The 16,885-nt window shown below is 55.3% G+C and overlaps 1 protein-coding gene across 1 annotated transcript in view; it reads left to right on the top strand.

Moving 5' to 3' along the window:
* Positions 1-5,589: 5,589 nt before the first annotated feature.
* Positions 5,590-16,885, top strand: part of TIMM50 (translocase of inner mitochondrial membrane 50) — a 49,259-nt gene continuing 37,963 nt past the window's right edge. Inside the window, exons 1-3 of the mRNA XM_054009624.1 lie at positions 5,590-5,781; positions 13,463-13,613; positions 14,963-14,994. Of these exons, the coding sequence (XP_053865599.1) occupies positions 5,590-5,781; positions 13,463-13,613; positions 14,963-14,994 (375 nt within the window). The remainder of the gene's footprint in view (positions 5,782-13,462; positions 13,614-14,962; positions 14,995-16,885) is intronic.

Genomic DNA, 16,885 nt, shown 5'->3' with positions numbered 1-16,885 from the left:
GGATCACATGAATGAGTCAGCAATGGGATGTGGTTGTGAAAAAGGCTGATATTCTGGGGTGTCTGAACAGAAGTGTCGTATGTAAGACGCGGGAGGTAATGGACCCCCTGCTCTACATGGTGAGGCCTCAGCTGGAGTGCGGTGTCCAATTCTGGGTGCCGCACTTTAGGAAAGAGTTGGATAAAGCAGAGAGAATCCAGAGGAGAGCAACACAAATGATCAACAGTTTGACCTGACCTGTGAGGAAAGGTTAAAAAAAAAGGGGCATGTTTAAAGTCTTGAGAAAAGAAGACTTGCGGGGGACCTGATAACTGTCTTCAACTATGCTAAGGGCTGTTCTAAAGAGGACGGTGATTAATTGTTCTCCATGTCCTCTGTAGGTAGGACAAGGAGCAATGGGTTTAATGTGCAGCAAGGGAGATTGAGGTGAGAAATTACAAATTTTCTAACTCTCGGGAGTGAAGCTCTGGAACAGGCGTCTAAAGGAGGTTGTGGGATCCCCTGTCACTGGAGGTTTTTCAGAACAGGTTTGACAAACACTCGTCAGGCCTGGTCTAGGTTTACTTGCTGCTGTCTCAACTCGGGGCTGGGCTTGGTGCCCTCTTGAGGTCCCTTCTACCCCGCCATTGCCATTCTGTGTGAAGGGTTTTCCTTAGGTGAGCAGAGCAGCGCTGTTCGGACAAACTTCCATTAGCGACTGAAGCAAGGCTGTGGCAAATGAAGAGGAGGAGCAGGCTCTTGGCGATTAAAAAAATCAGACCGATAAAGTGACTAGAGACTCAATTCCCCTGACTTTTTCTTTCGTGTCTAAAGCATTGCTCTAAATCCAGTCCCAGTAACTGAATGTCCTTGAAACAGCTGCTGGCTGTCTGCTCACCCATGGGCGAAATTACCTGGTGTGGAGTTGGCCACCTCAGCACCATTTTTACATTTTCCCCCCAAGCTGGCCAGCGATAACAGACTGGGTCACTTTCACTCTTGTGTCTAACGTGTTTCTCATTTTCGTTTTCTGGTTCATATGCACCAGCCCAGGGCTGTAATAGAATCATAGAAGATTAGACCTCAGGAGGTCATCTAGTCCAACCCCAACTAAATCATCCCAGCCAGGGCTTTGTCAAGCCGGGCCTTAAAAACCTCTAAGGTTGGAGATTCCACCACCTCCCTAGGGAACCCATTCCAGTGCTTCACCACCCTCCTAGTGAAATAGTGTTTCCTAATATCCAACCTAGACCTCCCCCACTGCAACTTGAGACCGTTGCTCCTTGTTCTGAAGAAGGTGGGTTACATGCACCACAGGGGAAGATTTTGTTTTTCACGGAGTATTATTTTTTCAAAGGGAAAGATTTTGTGGATGGTCTCACATTATGAATACATTAACCCTAATTTGGAGGCTACAGCCCTAAGGCAGTCTTCCTTTGAAAGAATTTTCTCCCTTCACTATAAGGATCACCAAAGAGTATCAGACAGGGATACTTCCTCTGTCGGGTTATTTTATCAATTTGAATAAAGGAAAAAGCTGTGATAAACTGTTGCCTCACCCCTCTGCCTGCCGGCTGCAGTGAGTTTTGATGAGTGTTGTTAAAAACCGTAACAGCAGAGGTTTGTAGAAAATTGTATTGCTCTTGCTTTTGTTTTCCTTGAAGAGCTGACATCAATTTGCAATGTAGTCAAGCCTTTCAAGTAATTTCAGGTACTCTGCCATCCCTTGTTTCTGTCTGAAATACAAACAGAAAAGCAGGGACTGTTAAGGGATCACTTCACCCAGTCCTGCAGTGAAACCACACCTGGGCTTGGATTGGGCAGCTTTGGAAGAGGGCCCAGTCAACTCTCCTGAACCACTTATAACATGACGTGAGGAATATTATTTCCTCCACTGTCAATTCAGTGGGTGAGCAGGCTAATTTAAATGTGTGCAGGCTGTGGTTGCAAAACTTGGACTGTACAGACTCCTTGATCAACAGGCTGTTTACAACAGGAGCACATATTTGGCATGTAAGTGCATGTGGCCACAGCTTGTGAAAATGATCCTTAAAGCGCCATCACTAGGCTTCAGAGTGAACACAGCCGTGAGAAGAATGGAGTGTTCCACAGCTCACAGAATGGCAGCTTCAGACTGTCATAGGTGAAGCAGTCTCCCCCGCCCCCCCATCCTTTGCACTGAAGTGGGCCAAAGGTTTTAATTCTAGAGAACGCTCCAGTGCCGTAGCATCAAAAATCCAGGAGCCGTGGCCTGTGCCCAGCTGCTAGGAGTGCGCCAGAGGAGCCTCTGTGGGAAAAGCGGGGAGGAAGAGTTAGTATGCAAGGGCCAGAGCTGACGTGCTAGTGGGAGCTGGGAAAGATCAGTGCCATGCTGGGCGGGGGGGAAAAGGTTGATACCACACTGCTCCTCCTCTGTTACCTTCTAGTCTCGCCATCAGCCCCTCACTCCCTCTTATCCCCCACGCCTCTTCCCTCCCCTCCCCCTCCTATCCCTCCCAACTGCCTCCCACTCCACTGCCCCACTAATTCCCTATCCACTTCCCCCCTCCACTGCCCCACTAATTCCCTATCCACCTCCTCAACCCCCTTCCCCCTCCACATCCTCCCTCCATTGCCCCAACCCCATCCACCTCCCCAACCCCCTTCCCCCTCCACATCCTCCCTCCATTGCCCCAACCCCATCCACCTCCCCAACCCCCTTCCCCCTCCACATCCTCCCTCCATTGCCCCAACCCCATCCACCTCCCCAACCCCCTTCCCCCTCCATATCCTCCCTCCATTGCCCCAACCCCATCCACCTCCCCAACCCCCTTCCCCCTCCACATCCTCCCTCCATTGCCCCAACCCCATCCACCTCCCCAACCCCCTTCCCCCTCCATATCCTCCCTCCATTGCCCCAACCCCATCCACCTCCCCAACTCCCTTCCTCCTCCACCCCCTCCCTCCATTGCCCCAACCCCAACCTCCCTTCCCTTCTCCCCAACATCCCCAACCCCCTCCCTCAAATCCCCATCCTCCCTCCACCCCACCCCCCACATCCCCTCCCCAACCTCCCTTCCCCCTCCTCCTTCAACCCCATCCACCTCCCCAACCCCCCCTCCTCCTCTCCACCCCCTCCCTCCATTGCCCCAACCCCCCTCCTTCTCCTCTCCACCCCCTCCACCTCCTCCCTCCATTGCCCCATCCCCCCTCCTTCTCCTCTCCACCCCCTCCACCTCCTCCCTCCATTGCCCCATCCCCCTCCACCTCCCCAACCCCCCTCCTTCTCCTCTCCACCTCCTCCCTCCATTGCCCCAACCCCCTCCACCTCCCCAACCCCCTTCCCCCTCCTCCTTCAACCCCATCCACCTCCCCAACCCCCCCTCCTCCTCTCCACCCCCTCCCTCCATTGCCCCAACCCCCCTCCTTCTCCTCTCCACCCCCTCCACCTCCTCCCTCCATTGCCCCAACCCCCTCCACCTCCCCAACCTCCCTTCCCCCTCCTCCTTCAACCCCATCCACCTCCCCAACCCCCCCTCCTCCTCCTCTCCACCCCCTCCCTCCATTGCCCCAACCCCAACCTCCCTTCCCTTCTCCCCAACATCCCCAACCTCCTTCCTCCATCTCCCTCTCCTCCCTTCCCCCCCAACCCCCCTCCCTCAAATCCCCATCCTCCCTCTATCCCCCTCCATCCCCACCTCCCCAAATCCCCTCCCCAACCTCCCTTCTCCCTCCATTGCCCCAACCCCATCCACCTCCCCAACCCCCCTCCTCCTCTCCACCCCCTCCACATCCTCCCTCCATTGCCCCAACCCCCTCCATCTCCCCAATCTCCCTTCCCTTCTCCCCAACCTCCTTCCTCCATCTCCCTCTCCTCCCTTCAACCCCCCTCCCTCAAATCCCCATCCTCCCTCCACCCCACCCCCCACATCCCCTCCCCAACCTCCCTTCCCCCTCCTCCTTCAACCCCATCCACCTCCCCAACCCCCCCTCCTCCTCTCCACCCCCTCCCTCCATTGCCCCAACCCCAACCTCCCTTCCCTTCTCCCCAACATCCCCAACCTCCTTCCTCCATCTCCCTCTCCTCCCTTCCCCCCCAACCCCCCTCCCTCAAATCCCCATCCTCCCTCTATCCCCCTCCATCCCCACCTCCCCAAATCCCCTCCCCAACCTCCCTTCTCCCTCCATTGCCCCAACCCCATCCACCTCCCCAACCCCCCTCCTCCTCTCCACCCCCTCCACATCCTCCCTCCATTGCCCCAACCCCATCCACCTCCCCAACCCCCCTCCTCCTCTCCACCCCCTCCACATCCTCCCTCCATTGCCCCAACCCCATCCATCTCCCCAATCTCCCTTCCCTTCTCCCCAACCTCCTTCCTCCATCTCCCTCTCCTCCCTTCAACCCCCCTCCCTCAAATCCCCATCCTCCCTCCACCCCACCCCCCACATCCCCTCCCCAACCTCCCTTCCCCCTCCTCCTTCAACCCCATCCACCTCCCCAACCCCCCCTCCTCCTCTCCACCCCCTCCCTCCATTGCCCCAACCCCCCTCCTTCTCCTCTCCACCCCCTCCACCTCCTCCCTCCATTGCCCCATCCCCCCTCCTTCTCCTCTCCACCCCCTCCACCTCCTCCCTCCATTGCCCCATCCCCCTCCACCTCCCCAACCCCCCCTCCTCCTCTCCACCCCCTCCCTCCATTGCCCCAACCCCCCTCCTTCTCCTCTCCACCCCCTCCACCTCCTCCCTCCATTGCCCCATCCCCCCTCCTTCTCCTCTCCACCCCCTCCACCTCCTCCCTCTATTGCCCCAACCCCCCTCCTTCTCCTCTCCACCCCCTCCACCTCCTCCCTCTATTGCCCCATCCCCCCTCCTTCTCCTCTCCACCCCCTCCACCTCCTCCCTCTATTGCCCCAACCCCCCTCCTTCTCCTCTCCACCCCCTCCACCTCCTCCCTCCATTGCCCCATCCCCCCTCCTTCTCCTCTCCACCCCCTCCACCTCCTCCCTCCATTGCCCCATCCCCCCTCCTTCTCCTCTCCACCCCCTCCACCTCCTCCCTCTATTGCCCCAACCCCCTCCCTCCTCCTCCTCCTCCTCTCCACCTCCCTCCTTCCAACCCCCCTCGCCACATCCCTTCCTTGCAGCTTCACACAGCGCGAAGGGCAGCAAGTGCCTCGTTTGACCTTCGCCGCCTTCCGTTCTTCTCGCCCCTCCCCTTCCCCGCTCTGATTGGCTGGGGCGGCAGCGGCCCCGCCTCCCTTCGCCGGGCGGGCGGGCGGTTTTTGTGATTGGTTGGATCTGCCCTCTTAGCGCCGCCTCCTTTGGTTTGTCATTGGCCTTGCCTATGCTCAAACCACTGAGCTATCTCCCTCAGGGCCTGTCGCTTGCGATTGGTCTGCCCAGCCAAGGTAGGCGTGCTCAATGCCGCCCCGATGTCTGATTGGTCGACGGGTCGCGGTGTGGGCGTGGCCTTCACTTAGTTTTCCTCTGATTGGCTGAGCGCCCCCGCTACTTTTCAATCTCACCGGCCGCCTCCTCCCCCCGCCTCGCGCGTGGATTGGCGGCCTGGGCTCGGCGCGCTCTGATTGGGCGGGAGGCGGCGCCGCGCGCGGCGCTCCGGGGGAGGGGGAAGATGGCGGCGGCGGCGGCGGCTCGCGGGCTGGCGGTGGCGGCGGCGTGCGGGGCCCGCGCGCTCAGGGGCGGCTGCTGCCGGCGGCTCCGGGCGGCCCCGGGCCGGGCCCTCAGCGCGGGGGCCCCGCAGCAGGGCGGGGGGGTGGGGCTGACCGAGGCGCTGCTGCAGGACAAGCTACGGCAGCACCAGCAGGTGAGGGGGGGCTGGTAACGGGGGGGGGGGAAGGGTGGGGGTTGGGGGACGGGGTGTGTGGGAGGGATGGGGGAGAAAGGTGGAGGTGTGTGGGGGAGGGATGGGAAGGGGGCAGGGTGGGGGTGTTGTGGGGGGAAGGCTGGGGGAAGGTATGGAGGGAGAAGGGTGGAGGTGTGTGGGGGAGGGATGGGAAGGGGGCAGGGTGGGGGTGTTGTGGGGGGAAGGCTGGGGGAAGGTATGGAGGGAGAAGGGTGTTGTGGGAGGGGTGGGGAAGGGCTGGGGGGAAGGGTGGAGGTGTGTGGGGGGAGGGATGGGATGGGGGAAGGGTGGGGGTGTTGTGGGGGAAGGGCTGGGGGAAGGTATGGAGGGAGAAGGGTGGAGGTGTGTGGGGGAGGGATGGGAAGGGGGCAGGGTGGGGGTGTTGTGGGGGGAGGGCTGGGGGAAGGTATGGAGGGAGAAGGGGGGTGTTGCGGGAAGGGTGGGGAAGGGCTGGGGGGAAGGGTGGAGGTGTGTGGGGGGAGAGATGGAATGGGGGAAGGTTGGGGGATGGAGGTGTTGGGGGACGGTGTGTGTGGGAGGGATGGGGGAGAAAGGTGGAGGTGTGTGGGGGAGGGATGGGAAGGGGGCAGGGTGGGGGTGTTGTGGGGGGAAGGCTGGGGGAAGGTATGGAGGGAGAAGGGGGGTGTTGCGGGAGGGGTGGGGAAGGGCTGGGGAGAAGGGTGGTGGTGTGTGGGGGGAGGGATGGGATGGGGGAAGGGTGGGGTTGGGGGATGGGGTGTGTGGGAGGGATGGGGGAGAAGGGTGGAGGTGTGTGGGGGGAGGGATGGGATGGGGGAAGGGTGGGGGTGTTGTGGGGGAAGGGCTGGGGGAAGGTATGGAGGGAGAAGGGTGGAGGTGTTTGGGGGGAGGGATGGGATGGGGGAAGGGTGGGGGTTGGGGGATGGGGTGTGTGGGAGGGATGGGGGAGAAGGGTGGAGGTGTTTGGGGGGAGGGATGGGATGGGGGAAGGGTGGGGGTTGGGGGATGGGGTGTGTGGGAGGGATGGGGGAGAAAGGTGGAGGTGTGTGGGGGAGGGATGGGAAGGGGGCAGGGTGGGGGTGTTGTGGGGGGAAGGCTGGGGGAAGGTATGGAGGGAGAAGGGTGGAGGTGTGTGGGGGAGGGATGGGAAGGGGGCAGGGTGGGGGTGTTGTGGGGGGAAGGCTGGGGGAAGGTATGGAGGGAGAAGGGTGTTGTGGGAGGGGTGGGGAAGGGCTGGGGGGAAGGGTGGAGGTGTGTGGGGGGAGGGATGGGATGGGGGAAGGGTGGGGGTGTTGTGGGGGAAGGGCTGGGGGAAGGTATGGAGGGAGAAGGGTGGAGGTGTGTGGGGGAGGGATGGGAAGGGGGCAGGGTGGGGGTGTTGTGGGGGGAGGGCTGGGGGAAGGTATGGAGGGAGAAGGGGGGTGTTGCGGGAAGGGTGGGGAAGGGCTGGGGGGAAGGGTGGAGGTGTGTGGGGGGAGAGATGGAATGGGGGAAGGTTGGGGGATGGAGGTGTTGGGGGACGGTGTGTGTGGGAGGGATGGGGGAGAAAGGTGGAGGTGTGTGGGGGAGGGATGGGAAGGGGGCAGGGTGGGGGTGTTGTGGGGGGAAGGCTGGGGGAAGGTATGGAGGGAGAAGGGGGGTGTTGCGGGAGGGGTGGGGAAGGGCTGGGGAGAAGGGTGGTGGTGTGTGGGGGGAGGGATGGGATGGGGGAAGGGTGGGGTTGGGGGATGGGGTGTGTGGGAGGGATGGGGGAGAAGGGTGGAGGTGTGTGGGGGGAGGGATGGGATGGGGGAAGGGTGGGGGTGTTGTGGGGGAAGGGCTGGGGGAAGGTATGGAGGGAGAAGGGTGGAGGTGTTTGGGGGGAGGGATGGGATGGGGGAAGGGTGGGGGTTGGGGGATGGGGTGTGTGGGAGGGATGGGGGAGAAGGGTGGAGGTGTGTGGGGGGAGGGATGGGATGGGGGAAGGGTGGGGGTGTTGTGGGGGAAGGTATGGAGGGAGAAGGGTGGAGGTGTGTGGGGGAGGGATGGGAAGGGGGCAGGGTGTGGGTGTTGTGGGGGAAGGGCTGGGGGAAGGTATGGAGGGAGAAGGGGGGTGTTGCGGGAGGGGTGGGGAAGGGCTGGGGGGAAGGGTGGAGGTGTGTGGGGGGAGGGATGGGATGGGGGAAGGTTGGGGGATGGAGGTGTTGGGGGACGGTGTGTGTGGGAGGGATGGAGGGGGAAGGGTGGGGCTGTCATGGAGTGGGGGATGATGTGTGGGGAGGAGGGAGCAAGGGCTGGCAGGGTTATTATGGGGGTTTGGGGGATGGTGTGCGGGGAGGGAGGTTGTCATGGGGGAGGGAGTATGTGGGGAGTGCTGGGGGGCAGGGTGGAGATGTGTGGGGTGGAGGGGTGGGGAAGGGCCTGGGGGAAAGGTGGAGATGTGTGGGGGGGAGGTTGGGGGATGGGGTGTTGTGGGGGGATGGGGTGTGAGGGGGAGGGATGGAGGGAGAAGGGTGGAGGTGTTGGGGAATGGTGTGTGGGGGAGGGATGGGATGGGGGAAGTGTGGGGGGGATGGGGTGTGGGGTGAGGGATGGAGGGGGGAGGGTGGGGGTGTCATGGAGTGGGGCATGATGTGTGGGGAGGGGGGACAGGAAGGAATGGAGTTGAAGTCCGGGGCAGAGAGGGATTGGGGGGTTCTCATGGGGGTTTGGGGGATGGTGTGTGGGGAGGGAGGTTGTCATGGGGGAGGGAGTACATGTGGAGGTTGTCATGGGGGAGGGAGTACATGTGGAGTGCTGGGGGGAAGGGTGGAGATGTGTGGGGGGAGGGATCGGATGGGGGAAGGGTGGGAGTGTGTGTGGGAGGGATGGAGGGGGAAGGGTGGGGAAGGGCTGGGGGGAAGGGTGGAGGTGTGTGGGGGGAGAGATGGAATGGGGGAAGGTTGGGGGATGGAGGTGTTGGGGGACGGTGTGTGTGGGAGGGATGGAGGGGGGAGGGTGGGGGTGTTATGGAGTGGGGCATGATGTGTGGGGAGGGGGGACAGGAAGGAATGGAGTTGAAGTCAGGGGCCGAGAGGGATTGGGGGGTTCTCATGGGGGTTTGGGGGATGGTGTGTGGGGAGGGAGGTTGTCATGGGGGAGGGAGTATGTGTGGAGGTTATCAGTGGTGATGGTGTGTGGGGAGGAGGAGACGAAGTCGTGGTGGGGGAGGCTATTAGTGGGGGAGGAAAAGAGTATGTGTGGGGAGGGACCAGAGAGGGATTGAGAGGAGGGAGGAGAGACTAGAGAGGGGGTGGGAATTGTTATTGTGGAAGGAGAAGGAGGGTAGAGGGAGGAGCAGTGAGGGGTGGGTAGTCTTCATTTCAGGGAAAGAGGGAGGATGGAAGGGGGAGTAGGGTTGTTGATGAGGGGAGGATGGTGGGTGGGGAAAAAGGAGAAGGGGTGGTTGATTGTGGGGGAGTTTAAGTGCTGTTGGTGGGAGAGGTGCAGTTGTCGATGGGAGGAGGATGGGGTGTTTGCGTGGGGGAGATGGTGTGATAAGAAAAGTAGGGTGTGTGTGTGTTGGTGGTGGGGCAGCACTCAGGAGGGAGGGGAAGGGTAGGGTGAGGGACAGATCAGATCCAGCACTGGGGGTTTGTCCATCGATGGGGACTAGAGATGGGTGGGGAGGAGGATGGTATGCTGGGCAGGGGAACAGGAGGAATGAGGCTGTGAATGGGGGAAGAAAGGAGGTGTGAGGAAGATATCAGTGAGCAGTTGGGGGGTGGAATTGGAGAACGAATGGGGCTTGGGGGGAGCAAGGGAGGGGTTGGGTGGATTGTAAGTGGGCTGAGAGAGAGGATGGATGGAGTTGGGGGGAGACCAGGGGGTGATTTGTCATTGATGGGGAGGGATGGGGTGTGAATTGTAAGAAGGTGGGGACCAAAGAAGGGAGAATTGGTGGTTGTCAGTGGGGGAGGGAGGTGTTGTATTACTTTAGATGGGGTACAGGGGTCAAAGGTGTTAACGTAACCCAGTCACTGTTCGTCATTAAGTATCATTAAACAAGATCTGGGGTTTGGTATGCAGAGAGCTCAGCCTACGTAGTCCCATGGCTAACACACCATTAAAAATCCTTCTAACCTTTTACGAAAGATACAGAAAAGAAGAAAAATCAGTTCAAGCATTTGAAACATAAAATATGAAATAAGCGTCCCTTGTTCCCTGTACCTTTGGCTGGAGAGAGTTTTTAGGAGGAATCCCCCTTGCTATTTGACAGCTTCTTAGATGGTATCAAAGATGGTAATAACTGTCCTTTGGAAGAAGTTTAGCTGAGATGGGCTGGAGCTGCTGCTGTTAAAAGTCCGATCCTGTTCCGTCCCAGATGGTGTTTGGGATTCAGCAGGAGCCTGTAGCGGTGGGAGTGGCATCTGAGTCCCTCTCTCTGGCCCTGTCTGATCAGGGCATCTCTTAGGCTCAGGATGACAAAGGCCCAGGATCCCAGGAGATCGTGGGGGCTGGGAGCCATGATGGTGAAGCTCACTCCAGAAGCCAGTTTTTCTCCCAAAAGTCTTTCCTTAAGGACCCACAAAGAGAGCGATGGGTGGAATAGCCCATCACCTCATTATTTTGTCCATCAGTTAGGTCTAGTTTCCAACACACCAGCTTTGGTTCATTGATTTCTGGTTCTGCGCTCGCCTTGTTTACCAGGCATTATCTTAACACAAGCCTTGAGTAATATCAGTTGGCCTTTTTGTTTGGACTAGTTCAGTCTTTGTCTCCCTTTCATACCTTCCCCTTTCAACATTTGTTGTTACAGGTTATTGTGATGTCTTATGAGCTTACCCTCAGTTTTTACAGATAAACTCAGTGTTGGGGTAAATCTGTAGGCCGAGTTATTACAACCAAGGGTGGGGTGTATGTGCGGGGGGAAGGACATTAGAAAATGGTTGAGGGCATTGTCAGTGGGAAGGAAGAGACCATGGGGTGGAGGGAGAGAGAGAAGTGGGGGGGGTTATCAGTGAGTGGGGGAAGGGTGGTGAGGTGGGGTGTTTTTTTTTATTTATTTTTTTTAAATATGGAGATCTACCTATCTCGTAGAGCTGGAAGGGACCTTGAAAGATCGAGTCCAGTCCCCTGCCTTCACAGCAGGACCAAGTACCATCCCTGACAGACTTTTGCCCCAGATCCCTAAATGGCCACCTCAAGGATTGAACTCACAACCCGGGGTTTAGCAGGCCAATGCTCAAACCACTGAGCTATCCCTATGCCTTGTTAATGGGCAGGACCAGAAATGGCTGGGAGGGGATTAGGGTGGGGGGCTTGTCAGTGGGGGCAGGAAGGATGGTGTTTGGGAAGGTTGAGGACTGGGAAGGGCATGGTTGTGGGAGGTATGAGGGGAAGGCTTGGGGTTGCCATCCAAAGGGAAGGGGGGCTGGGAAGAGGTGGGGAAGGAAAAGCAGAGAGGGAGGTTCTGAAATGGTTGGGAGGATGGTCTATGGGGAATTGAAAGACAGGGGTTTGATGGGGTATGATGGAGTTGGGAAGCGTGGGGGCAAGGGGGAGGGATTAGGGAAAAGAGGAGTTGTCATTGGATGGGACAAGACCCTGTCTGGCATACTGTCAGAAATGGCCACCACTTGGCCTTGAGAGGCAGGCATGACCTCAGCAGAAAGGTCATCAGGGCCTCTACCTGTCTGTCACAAGGTGGCGCTGCTGAAATGTCGCTTGAAAGGCCTTGCAGAGTCACGTTTGTCCTGTCCCAACCCAATGTGTTAGGCTCCAGAATTAACGCCAAGACCCAAAACATCCCACGAGCAGGTTGTGGAAATTAGGATATTCCCAGTATACCTGGGGTGGGAGAGAATTCTTACTCTCTGTCGCTGTATCTTCCCTCTTGGCCCTGGCACTTCCCTTGCTGTCCTTCACTCACCCACGCTTTATGTGCCAGACTGTGTGCCTGTCGCATCTCGCATGGTTTGATCTGGTCAGTGTTTGGAGGAGACGTAACCAGGAAAAATCCAGGGGGCTGCAGGGAGCTGTGTGGGTATCTCAATGGGGGATGTGCTCATCTGCCTGTGCCAGCCTCAATGCCCTGACATGGTACTAGGGAGTGCTGGGTGGTACAGGGAAGTTGCGATCTAGCCCAGAGGTCCTGACCACTTGGAAGCTGTACAGTTCCTGGGGTAGTTTTCAAAAAGGCAGCTGGGTGTTTAATCTTGGTCTCGTGACCATATTTCTGCTTGGATAGTCCTATTTGTCCATCCTACTTTTCAGTGGGTATGAGTCTTTACTGTGCTATTAGGCTTTTAACCACGGGTGTAAAAAGTAAACGTATTGCTGTTTTTATAGTTGTTCCGGGTTTAATATCTCGGCTCTCTCCAGTGGTTGCTAAACACAATTGTATTCTGGTTAAGACTTGGCATTTGGATTTCAGGCTCGGGTGCAAACATTTCCCCAGTGGTTTATTTAACCCTCCAAAACGAAGGGGAAAGTACCTGGTAGCAGAACTTTAAAGCAGTCTTGTAAAATTGTCATGAAAACTTACCACGCTAAGAACAAAACCCCACTCTGCCCTACCCTTTGCCATGACATCTGATCACTAATGAAAAAGCCTTGTACTTTACTCTCCCCAAGCAAGTGGATGAGGAGAATTTTGCAAGTCTGATGCTATTTTCTTGGGGTCGGGGGTTTTCTCCGGTTGGCACAACATTTGACAGTGTGTGTTTGTGCCTCATTAATAATGCAGAGAAATCTTAGGAGAGACCAGTCTTCCCAGGCTGAGATGGCTGGACTAGACGTGGGGTCAGAATTGGGGGGGAAATGGTGGTACTTACGCTAACAACGCCATCACGAGGTGCCATGCTCAGTGGATTGCACAAATCTTCCTCTTGTATGCTTGATCAGCATAAAAATAGGTAATATTGTAGACACTGAATTGCCTCATTGGGATTCAGAATTCCCTTTGAATGAATGAAGCTAATGCTCCTTTTAGAGATATTGTTTCAGGCAGTCTGCATATTCAGGCAGGCTCCACTATATTGACTTACGGTCATTTCACATTTCGAAGGAGACCGTCTATACCAGTGGTCCCCAACCTTTTCCGGGTGGCGGGCGCTGGACGACGAGCCACCAAGGACCGTGGCCAGCGGACAAGCATCTGCCGAGAAGTGGCAACGTCAAGAGGCGTTGCCACCAAAAATCAGCGGCATTTCGGCAGCGACACCTCTGGGAGACGCCGCTTTTCGGAGGCATTTCGGTGGCGATGCCTCTTGATGACGCCGCTTTTCGGCGGCATTTCGGCAGATGCTTGTCCGCTGGCCAGTACGCGGGCGCACATAGATGCCCCGGCGGGCCCGCCCCCGGGCACCGCATTGGGGACCACTGGTCTCTACCGTAAAGGCTGAAGAATTTGCTAATCTGATGAAATAATCTAGATGATATAATGGATCCTGTCCATCTCTAGTTTCTCTGATTGTTAATTGCTTTCTTTATTCCTTTGACGGGGAGTTCTGTGAAAGGTTCTATAATCACGTTCTGGTACTAAACAGAAAGGCCAGTGGAAATTTTCCCTAGAGGTTTTGAGACCAGTGAGTCAGTTATTTGCATGAGTGTGGCTCTCTTCTCTGTAGCTATGAACCTTGACTTCTGTCACTTTCACACCTGCTAACTTAAATCTTTTCTCTTTTCCACCCTCCATGGGTAGTCAACAGAGGGAGGAGATGGGAAAGGCTCCAGTTCTGATGAGCAGCAGGAGAAGAAACGGAAGGAAAATACAGCCTATGCCAAGAAAATGGTGCTCCGGATAGCAGGGCTAATGGGAGCTGGTAGTGGGATAGCAGTTATCTATATTTTTGGTAAGCTGTTCCAATCCATTTGGGATATAACTGTATTAACAATTATATAAAAATGCCAGCAAATGTGTTTATTCTCAGTGCTCTTCTGATTATTCTCTAGCAGCTAATTTCCCCCTGCCCAATAACTGGCTGTATTTTATTACCTTTCTTCCAAGGATTTCAAGTCTTTTACAAAAACTAAGCTCACAACCCCGTTGCAAGGCTGTGAAGGATCATTATTCCTATTGTATAGATGCTTACGGTGCATGCCAGTGACTTGCTACACAAGTCGGTAGCAGGGTCACGAACAGAACCCAGGAGTTCTGTTCTCTCCATTTTTATTTAATATTTATATTATCGTGGTGTTCAGAGATCCCAGTCAGGATCAGGGCCCCGTCTATAGAAGGGGAGCTAATGACCTCCTTTGTAAATGGTACACCCCCAGACTCATCAGATAGTCAGTTCTTAAAGGACAACAAGGAGTCCGGTGGCACCTTAAAGACTAACAGATTTATTTGGGCATAAGCTTTCGTGGGGAAAAAACCTCCCTTCTTCAGATGTTCTTAAAGGAACCCAGCATGGGAAATCTAACCCTGACATTCTTTTTATGAGTGCTACATAAATTACTTTGAGATCTAAAAGCACTAAATAAAGCTAGGCATTATTGTGCCAGGTGCTGTACAAACACACACAGGTATGGTCCTTAGCCCAAAGAGCCTGCAATTTAATCCACTAGACCTCCCTTCCTTGGTCTGCCTAGATACTTACATGACACCCATCACTGTAGTATCCGACCTTCATGCAAAAGGTGTCTGGCCAGTCAGTTTAGCCGGGAAGGAGGTTTGTTGATATCCCAACATAGTACCAAGACTGCTGTTTTGTTTTTTTTTAAAGGGATGCTTGTATTTTAATGGCAATTTTAAAAACGTTTTTCTGGAAACTTAGCATTGATATCTCTGGCACAGAACTGAGACCCGTTAGTGAGACAGTCTAAACTATTGCAGTCTGTTTATAATGTAGTCTTCTGTTTCCAGAGCTGTCAACGTGGAATCCTTCGTGATCACTACCTTCACGTAATACTCTACTTATTGCACAGAGTCTCACACAAATAGATGGAATAACTGCATCGTTGATTTGCATTGGGTGCTTTTTGATCTGAACAAAGTGGGGAGGCGGGGACATCTTGTGCCACAACTTCTCGGGCTGGGGAAGTTTCTCTGCAGAGATCTGTTTGTTGGCTTGAGGACTTCAAATTTTTAATGTGCCCGGGTGTACACGTGGGTTCTGGGACCTGTTTGTAACTGTTCATGTTGCACAGTGTTGGCCGATAAAGCGACTGATGTCTTCTTCCTCTTCTGTTTTGCTGGCAGGTAGTAATTCAGTGGACGAGCAAGGGGCTAAGGTAAGGTGCTTTCTGTGTTCTTTGGATTTCGCTCCTTGTGAGACAAGGGAATTGTCCGTAGAACTGCAGTGAACAACAGTGCTGTTTGCTTGGTGAATGCCACAAGAGGGCGGTGTTCCTATTTGAACATGTTCTGCAAGGCTGGTTATGTCTGCACCAGGACTCAATAATGATCTTGCTTGCATGAACGAATGGTACAAGGTTAGGTGTATGGTTGGGGGTAGGGGAGTGTCAGTGAAGTCAGCCAGTTACTCAGACAGTTATCACTGTTCTCTTAGTAACTGGCCAGCGGAACTTTGCTCACTGGCTGTGGTTTGGATTACTTCCTCGTTACCATGTGAGGAGGAGACAGGAACGGTTCTCGGCCTAAGCCAGAGAGTCCAGTTTTAAGATAGACAGGCCCCGTGTTGTCTTCTGGGGTTCTGTAAAGAGCATTCTGGAGTAGCTCCCGGTACACCCTTTAAATCCCATTCTTTCAGGGCCGAGTCCTGACAGGCGTCGTGTTCCCAGCAGGGGGCGTGATGGTATTGAAGGAGCTTTGAGGTCTCCGTCAGTGACATTGGCTTCAATTTCAGAATCAGAAAAAAAATTGGTGTGTGGATCCCTGGGGATGTGCGCTACGGGAAGGGATTATGTGCTAGGTAAAGGCAGGGTTTCTTAGTGTTGGGGACAGACGCTTTGAAATATCCTGGGTATTGGGTTTGACCGTGACACTCCATGATGTTGATTTGGGGGTACTGGGCTAATTCAGGGATCTACGTTTTTGCTCGACGTGCACTGTCCCAACGGGGACGGTGGTCATGGATCAAATAGCCCAGCAGACTTCCCCGCGCTGCATTCTAGATTCTCTCATTAGCGCTAATTCTGCTCAGTTGTGGAACGCGAGAAGGGACAGAGCTCCCCAGCTTCGAGAGGTCTTGCTCAGTTTTTCATAGGACCTTGCCCCATCTCTTTTGCAGCTCTGTCAGTCGAACTCTTCTGCCAAACAGTCCATCTCCTCGGTACAAATGGAGTTCCTGGGACTCTGTCGTTGCCTCAGGGTGCAGGAGTCTTCGATTGGACAGCCTGTTACAGTTCTCATCCCACTCCCACTCCAGAGAAGCCAAAGTGACGAGCCGATCTGCTAGGGGCCCAGTGGATTGAGTTGGGAGGCTGAAAAGGTTGTCCATTATCTTCCATTGGAATCAATCCATTGGGCCTTAGCAGATCTGCTCAAGTCACGTTGGCTTCTCTGGACACCCATTAACTAACCAGATGAGCCATATAGGTTTAGGAACACAGACAGCAGCTATTGGAATTGGAAAAGGTTCAGAAAAGGTAAATGATTAGGGGTAGGGAACAGCTTCCGTATGAGGAGAGATTGATAAGACTGGGACTTTTCAGCTTGGAAAAGAGACGGCTAAGGGGAGATGTCATTGAGGTCTGTAAAATCATGAGTGGTATCGAGAAAGTAGATAAGGAAGTGTTGTTTACTACTTCTCATAACACAAGAACTAGGGGTCACCAAATGAAATTAGACAGGTTTAAAACAAACAAAAAAGTATTTCTTCACACGACGCACAGTCAACCTGTGGAACTCCTTGCCAGAGGATGTTGTGAAGGCCAAGAGCATAACAGGGTTCAAAAAAGAACTAGATAAGTTCATGGAGGATAGGTCCATCAATGGCTATTAGCCAGGATGGGCAGGGATGGTGTCCATAGCCTCTGTTTGCCAGAAGCTGGGAATGAGCGACAGGGGACGGATCACTTGATCACCTGTTCTGTTCATTCCCTCTGGGGCACCTGGCACTGGCCACTGTTATAAGACAGGATTCAAGGCTAGATGGACCCTTGGTCTGACCCAGTAAGGCCATTCTTACGTTATGTTCCAGGGAAAGCTGTGGAAGGGTTA

The sequence above is a fragment of the Malaclemys terrapin genome, chromosome 20 (assembly GCF_027887155.1).
Source record: "Malaclemys terrapin pileata isolate rMalTer1 chromosome 20, rMalTer1.hap1, whole genome shotgun sequence".
Lineage (NCBI taxonomy): Eukaryota > Metazoa > Chordata > Testudines > Emydidae > Malaclemys > Malaclemys terrapin.
The sequence above is the reverse complement of the archived record's forward strand: the minus strand, read 5'-3'. Positions and strand labels throughout refer to the sequence as shown.